At 41.2% G+C, this 19,395-nt stretch overlaps 1 protein-coding gene across 4 annotated transcripts in view; it reads left to right on the top strand.

Annotated features, from left to right (window-relative positions):
- ATP8A2 (ATPase phospholipid transporting 8A2) overlaps window positions 1–19,395 on the top strand; it is a 726,487-nt gene that overhangs the window by 127,996 nt on the left and 579,096 nt on the right. For 3 of the 4 annotated variants that reach the window (XM_066369169.1, XM_066369168.1, XM_066369167.1), the window contains exon 2: window positions 1,818–1,962. In XM_066369169.1, coding sequence (XP_066225266.1) covers window positions 1,862–1,962 — 101 coding nt within the window. In that variant the 5' untranslated portion in view covers window positions 1,818–1,861. Of the gene's footprint in view, window positions 1–1,675; window positions 1,688–1,817; window positions 1,963–19,395 lie in introns of those variants that run through there. The other variant, XM_066369170.1, reaches the window with a different exon arrangement.

Genomic DNA, 19,395 nt, shown 5'->3' on the forward strand with positions numbered 1-19,395 from the left:
TTCCAAAAAAATAACAGTTTGAGCCATCTGTGAATATCACTGCATCTCTGCCTGGAGGATTCAAAGTGACCCTTTATAAGACTTGAGTAAAAATGACTTATTCAACCAGCAAATATGAGTTCTCATTATGTGCCAGGCACTGGTCCGGGTGCTGAGGTCACTGTCATGAACAAAACATGTCCCCACTGTTCTGGGGCTTCTGCTCTTGGCCAGGGGAAGACAGACCATAAATAAATAATACCAGGTAATGATGATAAATGCTGGGAGAAAAACAGAGCAGGATAAGTGGGCAGAGAGGAAAGCAGTACTTTCATATAGGCTTGTTTCAAAGATATTCCCTAATTAAATTAGTCAATGCCTTAAAAATCAGCCTCTCCTGATTAAAGTCTGGCAGCCAGAGCTGGCTGGCCAGCCAGGACTGAAGTGGGGACTCTCCCTCTCTGCTGCCCCGTATCTATAAGCAGAGGGTTGAGCAGGGTCCTATGGAACAGAGGGACCCCAGAGAATGGAGGGCTGGAGGGGAAGATGAGGGGGTTGTGAACGTGGGGTCCTCTAGCAAGGAACAGCCAGAGCACTGTGGCTGCACACCTGGCCCAGGACCAGGGATCTGGCTTCTGGCTATGAGCACTTTTCAGGACAGCGTGTCAGTGATCAGTGACCAGTTCTACATTGTGGTTGTCCCCTTCTTATGCTAAGGATTATGATATTCGTCACTTTGAAAAGATGACATGCTTAAATAGCCCAAACTTTGTTTCAAAATGTTTTGCAGTGTCAGTGAAACTTCTCTGTTAGCTGGAAGTGGGTGTTTACTGAAATAAGATACCAGTTTCCTTAATATGCAACATGCATTTCTTTGATAGGTGTAAAGTATGGCAGATATTAGAGCAAATGTATATTTAAGGAAAAAGAGGGAAGGTTTTATCTGGTGGGCATGTTTCTTCGGTTCTTTACTTAGGGCTCCGCTCCCAGAAGTTCAGTTCTTGAGATAGGTGGTCCCTTCTCCTGTGGGATGCTCCCTGTAGTTGGAGACATGGTTAAGATCTCCTGTGTGTGCCTGTGTGTAGCAGTTTTAGTAATGGGTATATCATTATTCTCCATGCAGACACCTCCTTAATGAAGGGTATGGGGATGTTGTGCTCAGGGAGAGAGGTTTCACTCGAGGACTGAAATCTTAAGGAGATACACTTGCATTGTCTTAACCACAGAAAACAGTAACTTGAGCAGTGAAATGGAAGATCGTGCATCTGTCGGTTCAAGATAGCCGTGGAGCAAGCCTTTCACACCGAGGTCGGGGAATTTCATTGTTAGAGCAGAGATGTCTCCTCTCCCCATCCCTTTCTGCAGGGACTGAAAAAGACATATCCCCTTTGTTGCTATCATCTTGTCCCTACAGCAATCCAAGGGGCCGAGAAAGCCTAGTGCAAGAGCTCAATCCCTAGCTTTAGAAAGGGAGCTCAGCAGGCAGGAGCTAGTGACCTCTGCCCCCGCCCGCGTCCCCGTGCCAGCCCACGCAGCCGGAAGCGAGTCCCTCGCCTGCTCCTGCCGAGCACACGGCTGCCCGGAGTTGGGGGAGAGGGCAGCGAGAGCGGGAGGGCAGGGGCCGAGGGAACAGCAACGGGGCGGGGTGGAGGGAGGAGCGGGGAGGAGCCGGCAGCAGCTGCACGGCGGGTCTCCAGGGGGAGCTAAGGTACATAGGCGGGCCCTGCATCGCCCAGAGCATCCTTTCCCTGCTGGACCCCGCCCGCGGTTGGTCTCGCTGCTCCTCTTCCTTGGCTGACTTCTTTGTGCTGTTTTCTGCTCGCGCCTCCTCTCTGCAGTACCTGTTCCTCCTCCTTCGGGCTATAAGAAGGCAGATGATGAGATGTCCCGGGCCACGTCTGTTGGAGACCAGCTGGAGGCACCAGCCCGCACGATTTACCTCAACCAACCGCAGTTGAACAAATTCCGTGACAACCAGATCAGGTAGGGAAAGGCGGCTGAGAGACGCGAGAAGTGGTGAATTTGCAGTTGGGGAAGGGGCTCACCTTCCCCTTGTTAGCTCTTCCACGCACCTAGCCAGCTCCCACCTCTGTCTGCTTCCTTCAGCCCCTCCCCTCCCCCTCCCTTCCCTTCCCCTCCCCTCCCCTCCCCCTTCCTTTCCCTCTCCTTCCCCTCCCCTCCTCCTCCCCTCCCCTCCCCTCCCCTCCCCCTTCCTTTCCCTCCCCTTCCCCTCCCCTCCTCCTCCCCTCCCCTCCTCCTCCCCTCCCCTCCCCTCCCCTCCCCTCCCCTCCCCTCCCCTCCTCCTCCCCTCTCCTCCCCTCCTTTCCCCCCCCTGAGCCTGTCAGTCTGCAACCCACGCGTACTTCCAGTGGGGTCATATGTACATAGCCTTTACTTTTCTCTCCTTTGCCTCTATCCCTTGTTTAGGCTGTGTGGGTCCCGAGAAAGTTTTTTATTTAAAATGAGGTCTCATATTTTCATCTCTGAGTTCCCTTCCAAGAATTCCCCCTATCCTGTTTTAACCCAGTTGATAGCTCTTAGCAATTTATAGACCATAACCTGGGGAACTGTTTTATAAGGGAATCCCACAGATCACAAGGACTCACATGCAGCTCTGAATGGTCCAGGACATGCTAAGAGGTTTATTTGCTGGGAAACTTTGCCCAGAGTTAGCAGAAAGATGGATGGAAACCGACATGTGTGCTTTTGGCTACCCACTGTGTCAGATGCTTTAGCTATACTAGCTTTGTAAATCCTCATGACCTCCTGAAGAAAGGCATTATTACAATAAGATTAGGAAACTGAGATAGCAAGATGTTAAATAATGTATTTATGGTCATATAGCTACTGAATGGTAGAGCTGGAAATAGAACCCAGCCTGTCTAACTACTAAGGCTCAAATTCTTTCTGTTGTGCAAAGCTAGATCATTAGGCACAGGTGTTAATACATTTTCAAATTTCATTAAAATTTCAGGCTTAGATAACTTTATCCCTGGGAGTGTCTTCAGAGGATATAATTCTGTGAGTGTCTCAGAACACCAAGGTCAGGTGTAGAGAAGTTAAGTGATTGGTCAGGTAACATGTAGAATCTAGATTATTGACAAACCTGAATTCCAGTAGGTAACACTTTGTTATTGTTATATGTTTAAGTAATTGATAGCAATAGCACTTGTGCAGGAAGCTTAACCTGATATCCTTATTTAGAAACATTTGGCTGTTAGACATTATTGTAGCTTGATAGGATTTGGAGTAGAATAATGGTGCATATTATGTGGAGGTGATTCCTTCTTTTATTAAGGGAGTGTTAGATTATCCTGTTTTTATTTTGGGTTTTAAGAATGATCACTGGGACATATTTTTATACTTAAAAGTATAGCATAGAGCCTTAGAAGAATAGCAGAGGCCACATTCAAATAATGAGTGGGTTTGTTTTAAGATACAAAACATCAACCACAGTGAGTTACCACTTCTCACACTAGGATGCCTCTAACCAACAAGATCTGGAGTAAAATGTGTTGATGAGGATGTAGAGAAATTGGAATCCTCATACATTGTGGATGGGAATGAAAAATGGTGTAGCTACTTAAGATAACAGTGTGGCAGTTTCTCAAAAGGTTAAATGTAAAGTTAACATCTGTTCCAGCAATTTTACTCCTACATATCAATAACCAAGAGAAATAAAGACATGTCCACACAAAAACTGTACACAAATGTTCATAGCAGCATTAGTCACAATAGCCAAAAAGTGGAAACAATCCAAATGTCTGTCAATAGAAGAATGATTGAATAAAAGGTGTTATAGCTATACAATGGAATATTATTTGGCCATAAAATAAATGAAGTCCTGATACATGCTACAACATGGATGAACCTGAAAATATGCTAAGTGAAAGACGCCATAACAAAAGGCCTCATATTATAGGCACACCCGGTGATTTTGTGGTCTCAGTTTCAGACCTACCACTGTCAAGTGAGTAAATATTGCAATAAAGTGAGTCCTAAATTTTTGCTGTTGGAGGTTCTTGCCTTCAATTAGTAAAAAAAAAAAAAAAAAAGAAAGAAAGAAAATATCTGTGAAGTGCAATAAAGCATAATGCAATAAAACAAGGTGTGCCTGTATATGATTCCATTTATATGAAATATCCGGAAGAAACATAAGATGGGTTCATGGGTCCTAGGGCTGGGAAAGGGGGAGGGAGGGGCTGCTAACGTGCATGGAGTTTCTTTGGGGTGATGCTTTACACATCTCTGAAAATACCTGAAATCATTTTTAGAATCCTGCACTGCCACAATAGTTTCATTACCTCATACCTTCTCATTTGTATTTCTATTGAATGACTTTTAAAAAGATAAAATTTCTTTTTAAAAAGATTTACACTGTATAAGGATATGGAATTGAAGAGTCACTTTTTAACTTGAGGCTATTTTTGGAAAATACCTTAGTAGTATTTTTGATTAATCCCTATTTAATTTTGGTATTCATTGTTCATGCTTAAAGCTGGGAGAATGAAATAGGGGTCTTTGTTTTGCCTAAATTTTCTAGTTTCTATGAAATGAAGATTTTTAAAAGCCTTGGAAAAGGAACCTTACAATCTGTTTGTAATCAAGACCCAAAGCTGACTTTTGAGACTGATTTTATTATCAGTTGGAGATATGTCAAGTGGCTACTTGTATTAAGAGTTTGAATTTTACTATTTTGGGATGGGGAGAAATTAATATGGGAATGTACAGTGATGATTGACCAGGAATAAAGTAGGTAGATACAAATTATTCTATTTAAAGCCTTATGTGAGTGTATAATTGAATTAGTTGACAGGTAGTTAATACTAAAATTTATAGAATTTCTGAGAGACTTATACTATGAGCATAACTTTCAGAATACACTGAATAGGGTCCAAGAAATTAAAATGTGCCCCTTGTGGTTTTATAAAATGGCCTTTGAATATTTGTTTTGCCTTAACTGCGTATTTAAATAGGAATTGCTAATGGCCATGTGTCTAACAGTTCATTAAAGGATTTGTTGTAAAGCTTCTTGGTGTTATAGCTTATGGAGTTTACAGAATGTTGAGCCACATTATTTTATATTGCTGGAATCAAATTTTATAAAAATAGTGATTTTTAAAAATAAGGCTTTTTACCTTGGTCATGAATGTTTGTTAAAAGTCAATAAAGCTGTTCAAAGGAGTGCTTTCATAAAAGGGAGTTGATAAAGAATTTTTTAATATAACTTTTCTTGAGAAGAGGTTAAGTTTATTTTTATTTTTTTGGAGGCTGGGTATGAAGTATTTATCCCAGATTGCTTCTAAGTTGAGATTTTTGAAGAGAAGGGAACATGTGGGACAGATGAGGCTCATGCTGTTTCGTGGAAGTGTTTGGAAGCTGTGCGCCTCAGGAGGCTGGCCCTTGCTGGAGCAGTTTTCTCACTGACCTGCCCCGCTCTAGGCCCGTTCTGACTTGGAACCCTGAGGATCGTGGCTGTGGCTCCTGTCTACCTTCATGAGCAATTGACATTCTGAATTCAGGGAAGAGATCAAAGTTTGCTAAAGGTGGAGGTGGCTGCTGGGTATTGGGGGAGGTTGGTCAGGGGGTGGTGTGGTAAATTCAGGACAGGGATCAAGGGTCGAGGGTTAATGTTTGGAATGATGTTTCCGAGAAGGAGGCTGGGCCTGGTGAGTAGGAGTTAGAAGGTCACCACCGAGGCTGACTGTGACCTTGTCACCTTCAGGGGAATGTGTAACCTGGTAATTCCAAATTCCAAGCAATTCCTTGGAGTTCCTGCACCATAGAAGTGGCTATCTCTCCAAACGTTGTTCTTGTTCTTGTTACTGAAAATAACATGTGTTCAATCTGAAGCTGTGGCAGATTGAAGTTTTCCATTACTGAACTAAAAAAAATTGGATTACCTAATTATGGAGAAGAATGATATGATCTTTTTCTCCTAGACAGTAATTTTTTAGGGCCTTAACTGTGAGGAAAAAAATAACCTTTATCTTCTAGAAAGAGTAATTAATGGAATATTGCAAAGTACATATACATGTCCAAGATGGTGTATATGTCTACCTAAGAAGATCTCTTTTTCATGAAGTATACAATACCTTCTCTTAAATATTTTTACAGCTTTATTGAAATATAGTTCAGCCATCTAAGGGGTATGGTTCATTGGTTTTTAGTATATTCACAGAATTGTATAAAAATCATCACAGTTAATTTGAGAACATTGTCATGGCTTCCAGGAGAACTCCATGCCTTTAGCTGTCATCTCTCTGCTCTTCCTCCCCAAGTCCTAAGCAACTGCTGCTCTTCGTCCTACCTCTGTAGCTCTCCTTGTTTTGGACCTTTCATCTGAATGATATCATTTCCTTTTCTATGGTTTAAATTAAATATTAAATGTGTGTAAAACGCTTTCTATTTAGAGGCACCTGTTGGCGAATCTTTAATTCTGTGTAATTCAAAATGTGTAATGTTAAGCTTTTTTTTTTCTTCCAGAAAGATCTTGAAATAATTTACTGGGCAACATTTATGTAATCATGATCAGGCATATGCAGTCTTTTTATATGATTATCATATACTCTTTGAAATAGTGACTTTTAAGGCTGTAAGACCGTTTTCTTCTGTGTTTGAAATGAAGTCTTCAAAGCCGGTTAGGAGTGTTGATAGATAGTAATTCTGAATGAGTATTGGTATCAGGCGGGAGTTTTAACTAGCAAAAGTCTTCATTAGATAAAGTGCTTGGATTTGGTAAGACCTAGTGCCTTCAGGTTGGGTTGTCTTAAAGGAAACTTGCTTTATAGGAATATTTTGTTGGTTTTGCTAAGATAAGTTTTTTTCTCTCTTTAAGTCTTTTTGTTGTTGTTCTTGTTTGCTAAGATAGGTTTAAAATAAGTTTTTGCCTTGGCAGAATGGTAACTGAGCACTGGGTGGCCAGTTTTACAGTATCATTGTTTTATAATATTATGCTGGAATCCTAATGTCTGAGAGGGAATTTTTGTCTTGAGGACTGAAGAGCAATCATCTTTACAAACTAGTCTGTACATGAATAGTGGTGATAGATGACATGTATAATATAATACCTAATATTACCAAATGCACTAAGGAGGACTGACTTTTCTTTAAGCATTTAAAGCTGCAGAATTTAGATAGGATCTGGTCTTAACACTTAAACTACTTGCAATTTAACAAAGAAACAATACTGAGATTTGAGTAACAGTCATAACTTCCTTCTCCTTCATGTAATGATCAGTGTTTTATTTATTTATTTTTTTTACAGAGATAGAGAGAGAGTCAGAGAGAGGGATAGACAGGGACAGACAGACAGGAACGGAGAGATGAGAAGCAGTCAATCATCAGTTTCTCATTGCGCATTGCGACACCTTAGTTGTTCATTAATTGCTTTCTCATATGTGCCTTGACCGTGGGCCTTTAGCAGACCGAATAACCCCTTGCTGGAGCCAGCGACCTTGGGTCCAAGCTGGTGAGCTTTTAGCTCAAACCAGAATAGCCCACACTCAAGCTGGCGACCTCAGGGTCTCGAACCTGGGTCTTTGGCATCCCAGTCCGACACTCTATCCACTGTGCAACGACCTGGTCAGGCAAAATCAGTGTTTTAAAAACTAAGGTTTACATACCTCATTTGAGACAATTGCCCATTAAGGCTGGCAAAGATAATCGTGTATAAAAGTTCTTGTCAAGAGTAATTGATTATGTTGAAAGCATTCCACGTACCTACCTTAAAAGAGCCTCAAGATTTTTTCCATGTACACTGTTTTTATCTTTATTTATATATTTTAATAAAACTGTATTTAAGGTATACAATGTGATGATTTGATATATATACACACACACAAATATACATATATACATAGTGAAATACTACAGTCAAGCTAATTAACATATAATCTTTTCACATAGTTAACCATTCACTGTTTTAAAACTAGAGGCAGATATATACTTGGTTAATTTCCAAACCACCCACTCCTATCATCCTGTAGTTTCTGAACATGAATGTCACAGAATATTTTTTTTTTATATAATTTTATTTTTTTAATGGGGCGACATCAATAAATCAGGATACATATATTCAAAGATAACAAGTCCAGGTTATCTTGTCGTTCAATTATGTTGCATACCCATCACCCAAAGTCACATTGTCCTCTGTCACCTTCTATCTAGTTTTCTTTGTGCCCCTCCCCCTCCCCCTTTTCCTCTCCCTTTCCCCCCTCCCCCCGTAACCACCACACTCTTATCAATGTCTCTTAGTTTCATTTTTATGTCCCACCTACGTATGGAATAATGCAGTTCCTGGTTTTTTTCTGATTTACTTATTTCGCTTCATATCATGTTATCAAGATCCCACCATTTTGCTGTAAATGATCCGATTTCATCATTTCTTATGGCTGAGTAGTATTCCATAGTGTATATGTGCCACATCTTCTTTATCCAGTCATCTATTGACGAGCTTTTTGGTTGTTTCCATGTCCTGGCCACTGTGAACAATGCTGCAATAAACATGGGGCTGCATGTGTCTTTACGTATCAATGTTTCTGAGTTTTTGGGGTATATACCCAGTAGAGGGATTGCTGGGTCATAAGGTAGTTCTATTTTCAGTGTTTTGAGGAACCACCATACTTTCTTCCATAATGGTTGTACTACTTTACAAAATGTCACAGAATATTTAGAGTTCTTATGCCATAGGAAATTCTTGTACTTAGAATTTTTATTGGATTTACACCCCTGGACAAGGCTTTTGAGGTATTCTGCAGATAAAAATATTTAAACTGGGAGGGAGGGCTTTTGGTACTGAGTGTTTCAGGTAACCATTAAACACATGAGCTATTTTGAAATGTATTTTATGAGAAGGAAAAGTGTGTCAGCCTTGGACTACATTTGTATTTGATGTATCTAAGAAAACAGTAAATGTCTAGAACTGACTCCTGTGGTGGTTTCTTTATCAAGTTGACCTTTGTATGGGTGGATGTGGAGCGTATTTTGAATTGATCAAGGAAACATCAATGCATTCCCATTAATGAAAACAGGTTAAAGCAGTAACTTATTTCCCCTGTTCCCAAATTCTATTAACTTATTGTTTCCTGTGAACTTGTGAGCACTTCTGGATCTTATGGATAAAAATAATTAAACATCAAGATTTGTGAAAAACACAAGTTAAAATTTAACCAGAATTGGAGAGACTACGGAGATATGACAGTGTCAGATCTGAATCAGATCTTAGGACAGAAAATGTACATTGGTGGGCACACTGGTAAACTTTGAAGTTGGGGTAGCATTGTGCGAACACCGTCTAATCAGTTTTATGGTGATATAAGATAGTAACATTGTGGGGAAACTGGGTGAAGGGTATACGACAACTCTGTGCCATGTTTGCAACTCTTCTGTAAGTATAAACTGACCTCAAAACAGAAATATTTTAAAAATTAAAGTACCTGGGAGAGCAGGAACTAAATGCCAAACTTGTCTTTCTGTTGGGTGCTTTGGGAAATGTTGGGTCCTTCATTGGAGACAGACATGTTTTTGAAGGGCTGATAGTCAGTAGAGACCGCACCAGTATCTCCCCATGGTTACCATGCTAGGTAGGTGGAGAAACACCCTCTGGGTGTCAAACATCATTCCCTTAGATGGCAACACTATGAGTTTGTTTGCTTAATGTCTGATCTGGTTGTACAGAAGTTGAAAAAGTAGGCATTTACATGGACAGCAGAAAATTCAGAGTTTAGTCACATGAGCTTTTGTGTAGTTATCTAGAAAGTAGCATCTAAGTGTTTATTTTACTTACGGGTGAGCCACTCAACAGACAGCACAAACTTACTCAGAAATGCTGCTCAGCAACCCTTTCAAGAGGGACAATGCTTAGAGAAAACAAAAGGTGAGGTATGCCCATTGTTGGGATGCAGGGATGTTCTACAGAGAAATTTCCTGAAATCCATGATGTTGGGTCTGATCATTTAAATGCTGATCTATCCTTTTAATGAAAGCCAGTTCTTCAAAACTTAAATTGCAGGTTTTTAGCTACTATTTTTAAAAAGGAATTTGGGGTTGAGTTTGAGATGATGTTGGTCATTCTGAGAGATTATTCTATGTAGCTTAAATATTTGTTATGTGTACTGCCACTCCCCAGGCTGCTCAAGAGTGTTGGCAGTTTTAGTTTTCAGGCCTGCCTGAGACAAGATGTCAGCTGGAGAGTGGGTCTGACTGGTCACATAAGTTCTGTATCTCTCGTTAGTGGCCTCCAAACTTTTGTGATCGCATGTCTCATCAGTAAGCCCTTTTACTATGAACCTTTAACATGTATATTTAAATATCTGTTTAGCTGCATCACTATTATTATTTACTATCTCAAGACCCAATATGTATTTACCAAGATTCTCAGTTAAGAATCATGGATATAAATCCATATTGTTAATATTCTTCTTGATTATTTTGAATGTTTTTGGCTGATTTATCAGATTTAATTAAATTATCCTAATGTTTAACCTAGTGAACTGATTTTGAAGAGCTCTTATTAAACATAAAAGTGTTAATTGTATTGTTTTTTATTCACTTGTCCTTGTTTTCAGTCTGTCATTTGTTTCATCGCATGATTAGTAAGCCACTTGTTTTTTGGGGGAGAGTTAGCTTAGTTGAAATTAGATAAATTAGTCCATAAAGTCACCTAGCTGGACACAGAAACTGAAATATGTAGTAATACACAGCAAGAACAGTCAGGGCAGGGGTGGGTACCACTGTTTCTTTCGGGTTTGGTCATCTCAACCTGCCACAACAAAATACCATAGCCTGGGTGGCTTAAACAGTGGAAGTTTATTTTCTCACACTTCTGGAGTCTAGAATTCCAAGGTCAGGGTGTCAGTGTGGTGAACCCTACCTCCTTGTTTGCAGACAGCCGGCTTCTCTCTGTGGCTATGTCCTCACATGGTAAAGAGAAACCAAGCTCTTTGGTGTGTCTTTTTTTTTTTGTATTTTTCCGAAGCCAGAAACGGGGAGGCAGTCAGATAGACTCCCGCATGTGCCCAACCGGGATCCACCCGGCACGCCCACCAAGGGGCGATGCTCTGCCCATCTGGGGCATCGCTCTGTTGCGACCAGAGCCACTCTAGCACCTGAGGCAGAGGCCACAGAGCCATCCTCAGTGCCTGGGCCAACTTTGCTCCAATGGAGCCTCGGCTGCGGGAGGGGAAGAGAGAGACAGGGAGGAAGGAGAGGGGGAGGGGTGGAGAAGCAGATGGGTGCTTCTCCTGTGTGCCCTGGCCGGGAATCGAACCTGGGACTCCTGCACTCCAGGCTGACGCTCTACCACTGAGCCAACCGGCCAGGGCCTGTGGTGTGTCTTCTTTTAAGGGCGCTCACTAATCCCATCAAGAGGAGGAGGGGTGGGGGAACTTTAACTACCTTGTGCCAGCTTAATCTCCTCCCAAAGGCCCCATCTCTAAATACTATCACACTGCAGATTAGATGAGTTTTCAGAGGACGCAGTTCAATCCACAGCACCTGCCCATCATTTAAGAGCGTCCCCTCCAACCATGTTATATAGCAGGGGTCCCCAAACTTTTTACACAGGGGGCCAGTTCACTGTCCCTCAGACCACTGGAGGGCCGGACTATAAAAAAACTATGAACAAATCCCTATGCACACTGCACATATTTTATTTTAAAGTAAAAAAACAAAACGGGAACAAATACAATATTTAAAATAAAGAACAAGTAAATTTAAATCAACAAACTGACCAGTATTTCAATGGGAACTATGCTCCTCTCACTGACCACCAATGAAAGAGGTGCCCCTTCCGGAAGTGCGGTGGGGGCCAGATAAATGGCCTCAGGGGGCCGCATGCGGCCCGCGAGCCGTAGTTTGGGGACCCCTGTTATATAGGACCATGTGGAGGCAATCCAATCAGTAAATGTTATGAAAGCTTAATTTTTTGCAGGAGCACGTACATGTAAGCTCTGATAATGTATTCCTGTACCCCACTCAGGAGCCATCTGCTTTAGACTTTCTTCCTTGGAGAACACTTATGTGGTCTCTCCCAGTCAAGCTTTGACTTTGGCCTCAGCAGCACTGAGACTGACCACATTAAGGGGACCTAACCACCACCATTTTTAAGCCTACATTTGGTATAAACTAAAAAGGCATTTCAGTCTCCTTCTATTGAGACTGATGAATTGGGGCTGGGTGGTCAGTTGCAGCTCTGCAGAGTGAGGTGGATACAGGCTGGAGAAAATCTGCTAGGAGGTGACCAGTGCACTGGGTTGGAAGATGAGTCAGTCTGAGAGAGAAGGTGTAGCTCTGGCGGGGGTGGGGAGGGCATCTAGGCCGGGAGCAGCCCATGCACAGGTGCAGGAGAGCATCACAGCTTAACTGCTGAGTGCTTTGCAGCAGAGACAGGCTGTTGGATGACATGCCGTGAGGGGCCAGGCTCCTGCAGATGGGTTAGCTGTAGCCAGGAAAGCTTTTAACGGGAATTCCTTCTGGCTGTGGTGTGTATGTGCTCACATGTTCTGCATTTGTAAGTGCGTTAGGCTGTGGTGATTGCCTAGGGAGAGGTGTTGGGCTGTAACATTGTAGGAGAAAAAGTCACTAGGGATGGTTAGATGTGGGGCTGTGATTGGGTGGAGGAATAGACTAGCAGGTTCTCAGGGTTCCAGTTTTGGGAACAGGAAAGGTGGTGACAGTGTTTCTTGTATTCCTGAGGATTAAAAAAAAACTATTTTGAAAAGTGAGTTGGGGCAAGGTCATTGACTTCAAAATAGCACAATCTCTCTTCCACTTCAGTATTAAATCTAATACTGATTCCCTCTGCGGGAATCAGAGGTGCATGAGTGCTTCTGTTGGCTGTGTATGAAGTTAGATAGCTATGTTTTTGTCTCCATCTTCCAACAAGGTAGGAGGAACTCCAGTCCTACTGGAGAGACACTCCAGCTTTTGATGGATCTTTATAGGTTTGATTCCAAGATACTTGACTTTGCAAACAAGAACTATAATAGCGTCATGACTCATAAGAATTAGTTGAGACTATGTATATAACCCAAGATGTAGTATTAGATGTACTGTGTCCAAAGAGAGTCTGATAATCTTACTAGTGATTACTAATATTGTTCTTTTGTGTAACTCGTGTTGCTTACTATCCAGTTATTTGATAACTAAAACATTCAGTTAGTGAGCTATTACTGGGGGAAAGGAAGGTGTATTGAGTATTACCCTGTGCATGGGACATAGACTGCCTGGAGAAGAAATATGTAGGCTAAAGAATAATGAGGTAAATTTTGGGTGTCAGGGGCTTTTGTATGTATTTTTCTGGCCTGCAAATTCTACACGCAAGCACACTGAACTGAGAGCATATGACAGGCATGATGTATTTGGGGTGAGTGAATGTTGTTAATCAATAAATTGACTTCTATTTTGGAGTGCTGCAAGAACAAAGCTGGGTGTAAATCACATTGAATTCACCATGGCTCCTCCATGCAACTAAACACAGACTCTTCACCAGAAAATGGCAAAAACCTTAAACTTGGTCCAAGTGAATAACTAGAACGTTATTGAATTGTGAATATAGAGTCTGTATCTTTTCTTCCCCACTCTTTTTCCTTCCTACTGTGTATAATGTTTACTCTGAATACTTAATTGTAGATTCAGTTTTTTCTTTTTTTATAACAGAGACAGAGGGAGGGACAGACAGACAGACAGGAAGGGAGAGAGATGAAAAGCATCAATTCTTCACTGTGGCACCTTAGTTGTTCATTGATTGCTTTCTCCTATGTTCCCTGACTAGGGGGCTACAGCAGACCAAGTAACCCCTTGCTTGAGCCAGCAACCTTGCATCCAAGCTGGTGAGCTGTGCTAAAACCAGATGAGCTCCTGCTCAAGCTGGTGACTTCAGGGTTTCGAACCTGGGTCCTCTGCATCTCAGTCTGATGCTCTATCCCATTGCGCCACCACCTGGTCAGGCTAGATTCAGTTATATAAAGAAATATTCTTTAAATTTTCCCATCAAAAATATGACTCATTTATTTCTATTCCAGCAAAGGGTGAAGGTTTTGAAAGTGTCATTGTCTAGTATCTGATATGTGTTACCAAGCTATCACAGTTTAAAAATAGAGCTCATTAGTTTAAAACAGTAAGCCTATTTGCTGAGTAGTATCATAATTACTTCTTCAGTATTCTATCTTTGTTAAAATTGCCTCGTATTAATGTTTAATGTTACCTTTACAGACTAGAGTTTATTAATCATTCTAGAGTTGATACATCCGAGTAAATTGAATTATTTCACAGAATGACAATGCCAAAGGCAGACGGAAGCATTAACTTCTCAGTATTCCTGTTTTGCCTGCCAGCTGTCACACGGTTTCTGTGCTATCATATTTCAATAAAGTTTAGTTCCCTATATATGCCTAGGTATTGCAGGAGAAGTAATTTTAAGTACTGGAGGGAATGTGTATATGTGTTGTGTGTATGTGTGTGTATAAACCATAGTTATTCTTTAATGGAGGTCTTGGCATGGGTTGGCCATATTTATAAGCCAAACATTATAGGTATTGTAAAGTTGGGGAAGTTTAAAGTAAAAAATAGTGTAATGGGAGATCCCTACTGATACCTTTACCAATCTCCTCCCACCACTTTGTGTAAATGTATACAATTCTCTTACTTAATGCTTATAACTCATTGGGCCTACAGGTGAACATTTATCTCCACTGGGAACTTATTAATTCACCTGGTAAACCATTCTAGCCAATGCTTACCTGATATGGAAAGTTCTTTCATTATACTGAGGCTTCCTGTGATTTCTACACGTGAAAAACAGCAATTGATCCATAAACAGCAGTAAATATTTTTAGTCCCCACAACAAAACATTAATTCTAATATCATATTTGGATTAGTATTCATGAACTGACCTGCATTTAATAGTGTTCTGAATGAACATTTAGTGTGACAATCATATAGAGTCATTTATAGAGAAGTGCTTTGTAGTGTTGTCTTAGGGAGACGTGGGTCTCCTCATGTACTGGGCTTCCTACTGCCTCCTCAGAAAAATGAGTGTTCTTATTTAATGAGTTAGCTGATGACTGATCCAGTTCTCATTGCTCCTATACTCAACAAAAATTTAAATGTGCATTTAAGGTTTTTATATTTTTGCCCTTAAAACTGTACCCTCAAACATTAAAACTATATGATAATATGCATGAATTTTGAGGAAAGGCTGAGAAAGCTGGGGCTGTCAGTCAGTTGACTAATAATATTTCCATGTCTCTTCCAACTTATGAGGGCCATGTAGTTCTAGTTTTGTGGTCCATTTGTTGGTATTTCCTTCATGGACATAGTACAGTGTTCCAAAAAACTGTTAAATCACATTTCACACATTTAACTAGTGAAGAAATAACTTTTAATACAGTGCTGGCATTTTCTATAGAGTAAAATAAGTGTTTTATAGAAACCAACCCTCGATATTTAAGTATTTTGAAATAGTGGATTACTCTACAAGAACATTAGCTGACTGATTTTAAATCATAGTATTTTCATATAAGTAGCTTGAAAATATTGATTTAACATTCTTTTTTTTTTGTATTTTTCTGAAGCTGGAAACAGGGAGAGATAGACAGACTCCCGCATGCGCCCGACCGGGATCCACTCGGCATGCCCACCAGGGGGCGACGCTCTGCCCACCAGGGGGCGATGCTCTGCCCCTCCGGGACGTCGCTCTGTTGCGACCAGAGCCACTCTAGCGCCTGGGGCAGAGGCCAAGGAGCCATCTCCAGTGCCCGGGCCATCTTTGCTCCAATGGAGCCTTGGCTGTGGGAGGGGAAGAGAGAGACAGAGAGGAAGGGAGGGGGAGGTGTGGAGAAGCAGATGGGCGCTTCTCCTATGTGCCCTGGCAGGGAATCGAACCCGGGACTTCTGCACGCCAGGCCAACGCTCTACCACTGAGCCAACCGGCCAGGACCTGATTTAACATTCTTCATAGCTAAATATTTTTCTCACATAGCAGTTAAAGATAAATGATGAATCCCGTTATGCTAAGGAACCTCATAAATTTTGAAATTTGAGATACTACCGTTAGGAAATAGGAATACAATAAGAATGCCTAGCCTTGGAAAGAAACTTATATGCTGTCTGCCTTTGGAAATACATGTAATATTTTGAAAATTAGAACAGCATAAAAACAGGTTCACATCTGTCCATGGAATAATAATATATTAATTCCAAAGTTGTATTTTCTGCTTAGTAAGACCTTAGTGGTAGTCTCTGACTAAAAGTGAATTGTCTTTAAAAGCTTGTGCCAAGGTTTTCATACTCCATAAAATTATCAAATACATTTATTTTGGAACCTGCAAACGATATCAGCACTGATAATTGCTTTGCCCTCAATTTCTCTTTTTCATGGTATTCGCACGGCGTTGTCACATGCTTCTCATTTCCTGTAGCATGCACAGGTAACCAGGTTGGTGAGACCATGCTATATAGATTTTTTTTTTTAGAAAAAACTTACATTGCTTAAGAAAAATATAGGTGGGTATGTATATATTGGTATGGGTGGGGCTTGATTTCCATTTGAAACCAGCACTCAAGGTTATTTTGTTGAGGGTGGTCCTCATTTACTGTCATCCCCATCCCAAAGAGCATATTTCGTAGAATCATTGTGAGGAGTAAATGAATTAATAAGTGGCAAGCATATTAAACAGCACCTGGCTGAGTGCTTTATATATTTTGATGTTATTGTCATTTGCATTTTAGATAGTATGTTTGGCGGTAACTTTCCCATCAAACTGGGTACATATCGCTTGAGTTAGAAAACAAACAGGTTTTGAATTGCCTTAGTAGAGATGAAAAGGTAATGCAAAAACTGAGTAGGATGAGTATTTTTAAAGAACAAACTACATTTTTTATATTTAGTGAGAGAGAGAAAGAGAGACAGACAAGAAGGGAGAGAGATGAGAAGCATCAACTTATAGTTGCAGCACTTTTAGTTGTTCATTGATTGATTTCTCATATGTGCCTTGACCGGGGGCCTAGAACTGAGCAAGTGACCCCTTGCTCAAGCCAGCGCCTTTGGGCTCAAGCCAGAGAGACCTTTGGGCTCAAGCCAGTGATCAGGGGGTCATGTCTATGATTCCACGCTCAAGCCAGCAACACAGCACTCAAGCTGGATGAGTCTGCGCTCAAGCTGGTGACATCGAGGTTTCAAACCTGGGTCCTCAGCATCCCAGGTTGATGCTCTATCCACTGCATCGCTGCCTGGTCAGGCCAAACTACATTTTCTTTTTGTAGCAACCTGATTTTTAAGATTAATTTTAGTATTTGCCTGAGGTTATCATGGAGAAAATGTAAATTAAGTATTTATTGGAAAGATGGTAATGAGAAAAACATTTTTTTTTCTTGAATAGCCAGAGAAAGAAGGTAATTAGGGAAAGTAATAGGGGCAAAGCAAACCTGCTATATGGGTTTTGGCTCTTCTAGAAACCAGCTGAATGATTTTTTCCTCATTTGTTAGATGAGAAGCATACTTGAAAGTTTGTTGTAAAACTAAATGAGGTTACAAATGAGAAAATGCCTAGAGAGTAATGCACCATAGATATTGTATGTCCCGTCCTCCCTAGCAGGTCAGATAGATAGGCTTATTGCTTTTTTCTTTTTAATCAAGATGGATACACATGACATGAAATTTACTATTTAACCACTTTTAAGTGTACAGTTCAGTTGTTAAGTACATTGACATTGTTGTGCAACCAGATCTCCAGAACTCTTTTCATCTTTCCAAACTGAGACTTTCTATCCATTTAATGACTCCCCATGCCCCCCTACCTCCAGCCCCTGGAACCCCCCACTCTATTTTCTCTCTATGACTTGGTCTGGTCTAAGAACCTTATATAAAACAGTCTTATTGATCTTTGAAATAGTAAACCTCCATCATTATAGAGATTTTTGGTTATTTTATCAAGTTGTCCCTTTTTAATGGTGTCTCCTTTAAATCTTCTATGCTTTGTCTTACATCTTGCTGTGTACCATGGCAAGTGCCATTTAAAAAATATAGCTATAAAAATAGGTATAAAAATTTAAAGGAAGTTCAAATGACTTTTTCCTTCCCATTTCTGCAGAGTGGTCAGACTCACCACACCTATTTCCCTGATGATTTGGGGGAAAAGTTGGGCTGTTCTGGGAGCAGCAGGGAGAATTAGAGGGCTGAGGAAGAAGCTGAGTGGACTGGCATGGGGTTTTACACCACATCTACTCTGTCGAGTGCATGGTTTCTGCCACACTGGTTCAGGCTCTAGTTCCTCCACTTCTAATGTGATGCCCTGCCTCTGTGCCCATTTCCTTTCCAGGTAGTTTTGTTCTGAAACAGTGACCATACTGTGTTTCTCCCTGTTCAGTAACCATCGCTACTTTTATTTTGTCTTCAGTAAGATATACACATCTATTCTTTCTCATTCTATCCCAGGCTTACTGTTCCATGTCCTCACATCCTTCTTCCTGTGTTCTGGTTGCAGTGAATTACTCACTGCCCCCCCCCCCACTCCAGTGCCCCTCCCTGCCCCACTGCCCCACTTTTTGAAAGAGACAGGGAGAGAAAGAGACTGTAAGATTGAGCTGCTCCTATATGTGCCCTGACTGGGGAATGGAACTGGCAACCTCCACACTCCTGGATGAAGCTCTAACCAGCCAAGCTATCTGGCTAGGGCTTAATTTTTATTGATTTTTAGAGAAACAGAGGAAGGGAGAGAGAAGGGAGGGAGTAGGGAAGCATTTGTTGTTCCACTCAGTCAAGCATTCTTTGGTTGCTTCCTGTGTCTGTCCTGACTGGGGATCGAACTTGCAACCTTGTTTCAGGATGATGCCCTTAACCGACTGAGCTAACTGGCCAGGACCCTCACTGGGCCTTTAATTACAGAATTTCCCTTAGAACGTTCCTTTTTCACTACTAAAGTTCTTCCCCCTGGTGAGCTCTGTCTTCTAAGGCTCAGTCTCATATCTCTTAAGAAGTGTTTTCTTCCTTGTCCTGCACCCCCACGCTTGGCAGGTTGAGCCGTCCTCAGCTAGCACCACAGCATTGCACAGACTTTTCTCTGGTGGAACTTTGGAACTTAACACGTTGCATCTCATCTATTTTTATGTATGACTCTCCAGCCCTGCTGCATCATGCTGGATGGCAGAGTCTTATCTCGCATCCTCCCCAGACTGAGCACAGTGCCTGGCCAATAAGAAGCACACAATCTTTGCTGAATGACTTTGTTCTACTGGTGAAGGTCAGAAGTGTACAGAAAATAGGAATTGGCTTAACACATTGTTCTAAGATTTCCTTCATACTTAATTGCTTATTGAACAAGATAGAAACCCCAAAGTAGTTCCTTATGCCTTGGAAATTGATGTATTGTGTGGTTTTGATGTGCTTTTTATACATAAAGTACTCTTGAAAGGGG

The sequence above is a fragment of the Saccopteryx leptura genome, chromosome 2 (assembly GCF_036850995.1).
Source record: "Saccopteryx leptura isolate mSacLep1 chromosome 2, mSacLep1_pri_phased_curated, whole genome shotgun sequence".
NCBI lineage: Eukaryota > Metazoa > Chordata > Mammalia > Chiroptera > Emballonuridae > Saccopteryx > Saccopteryx leptura.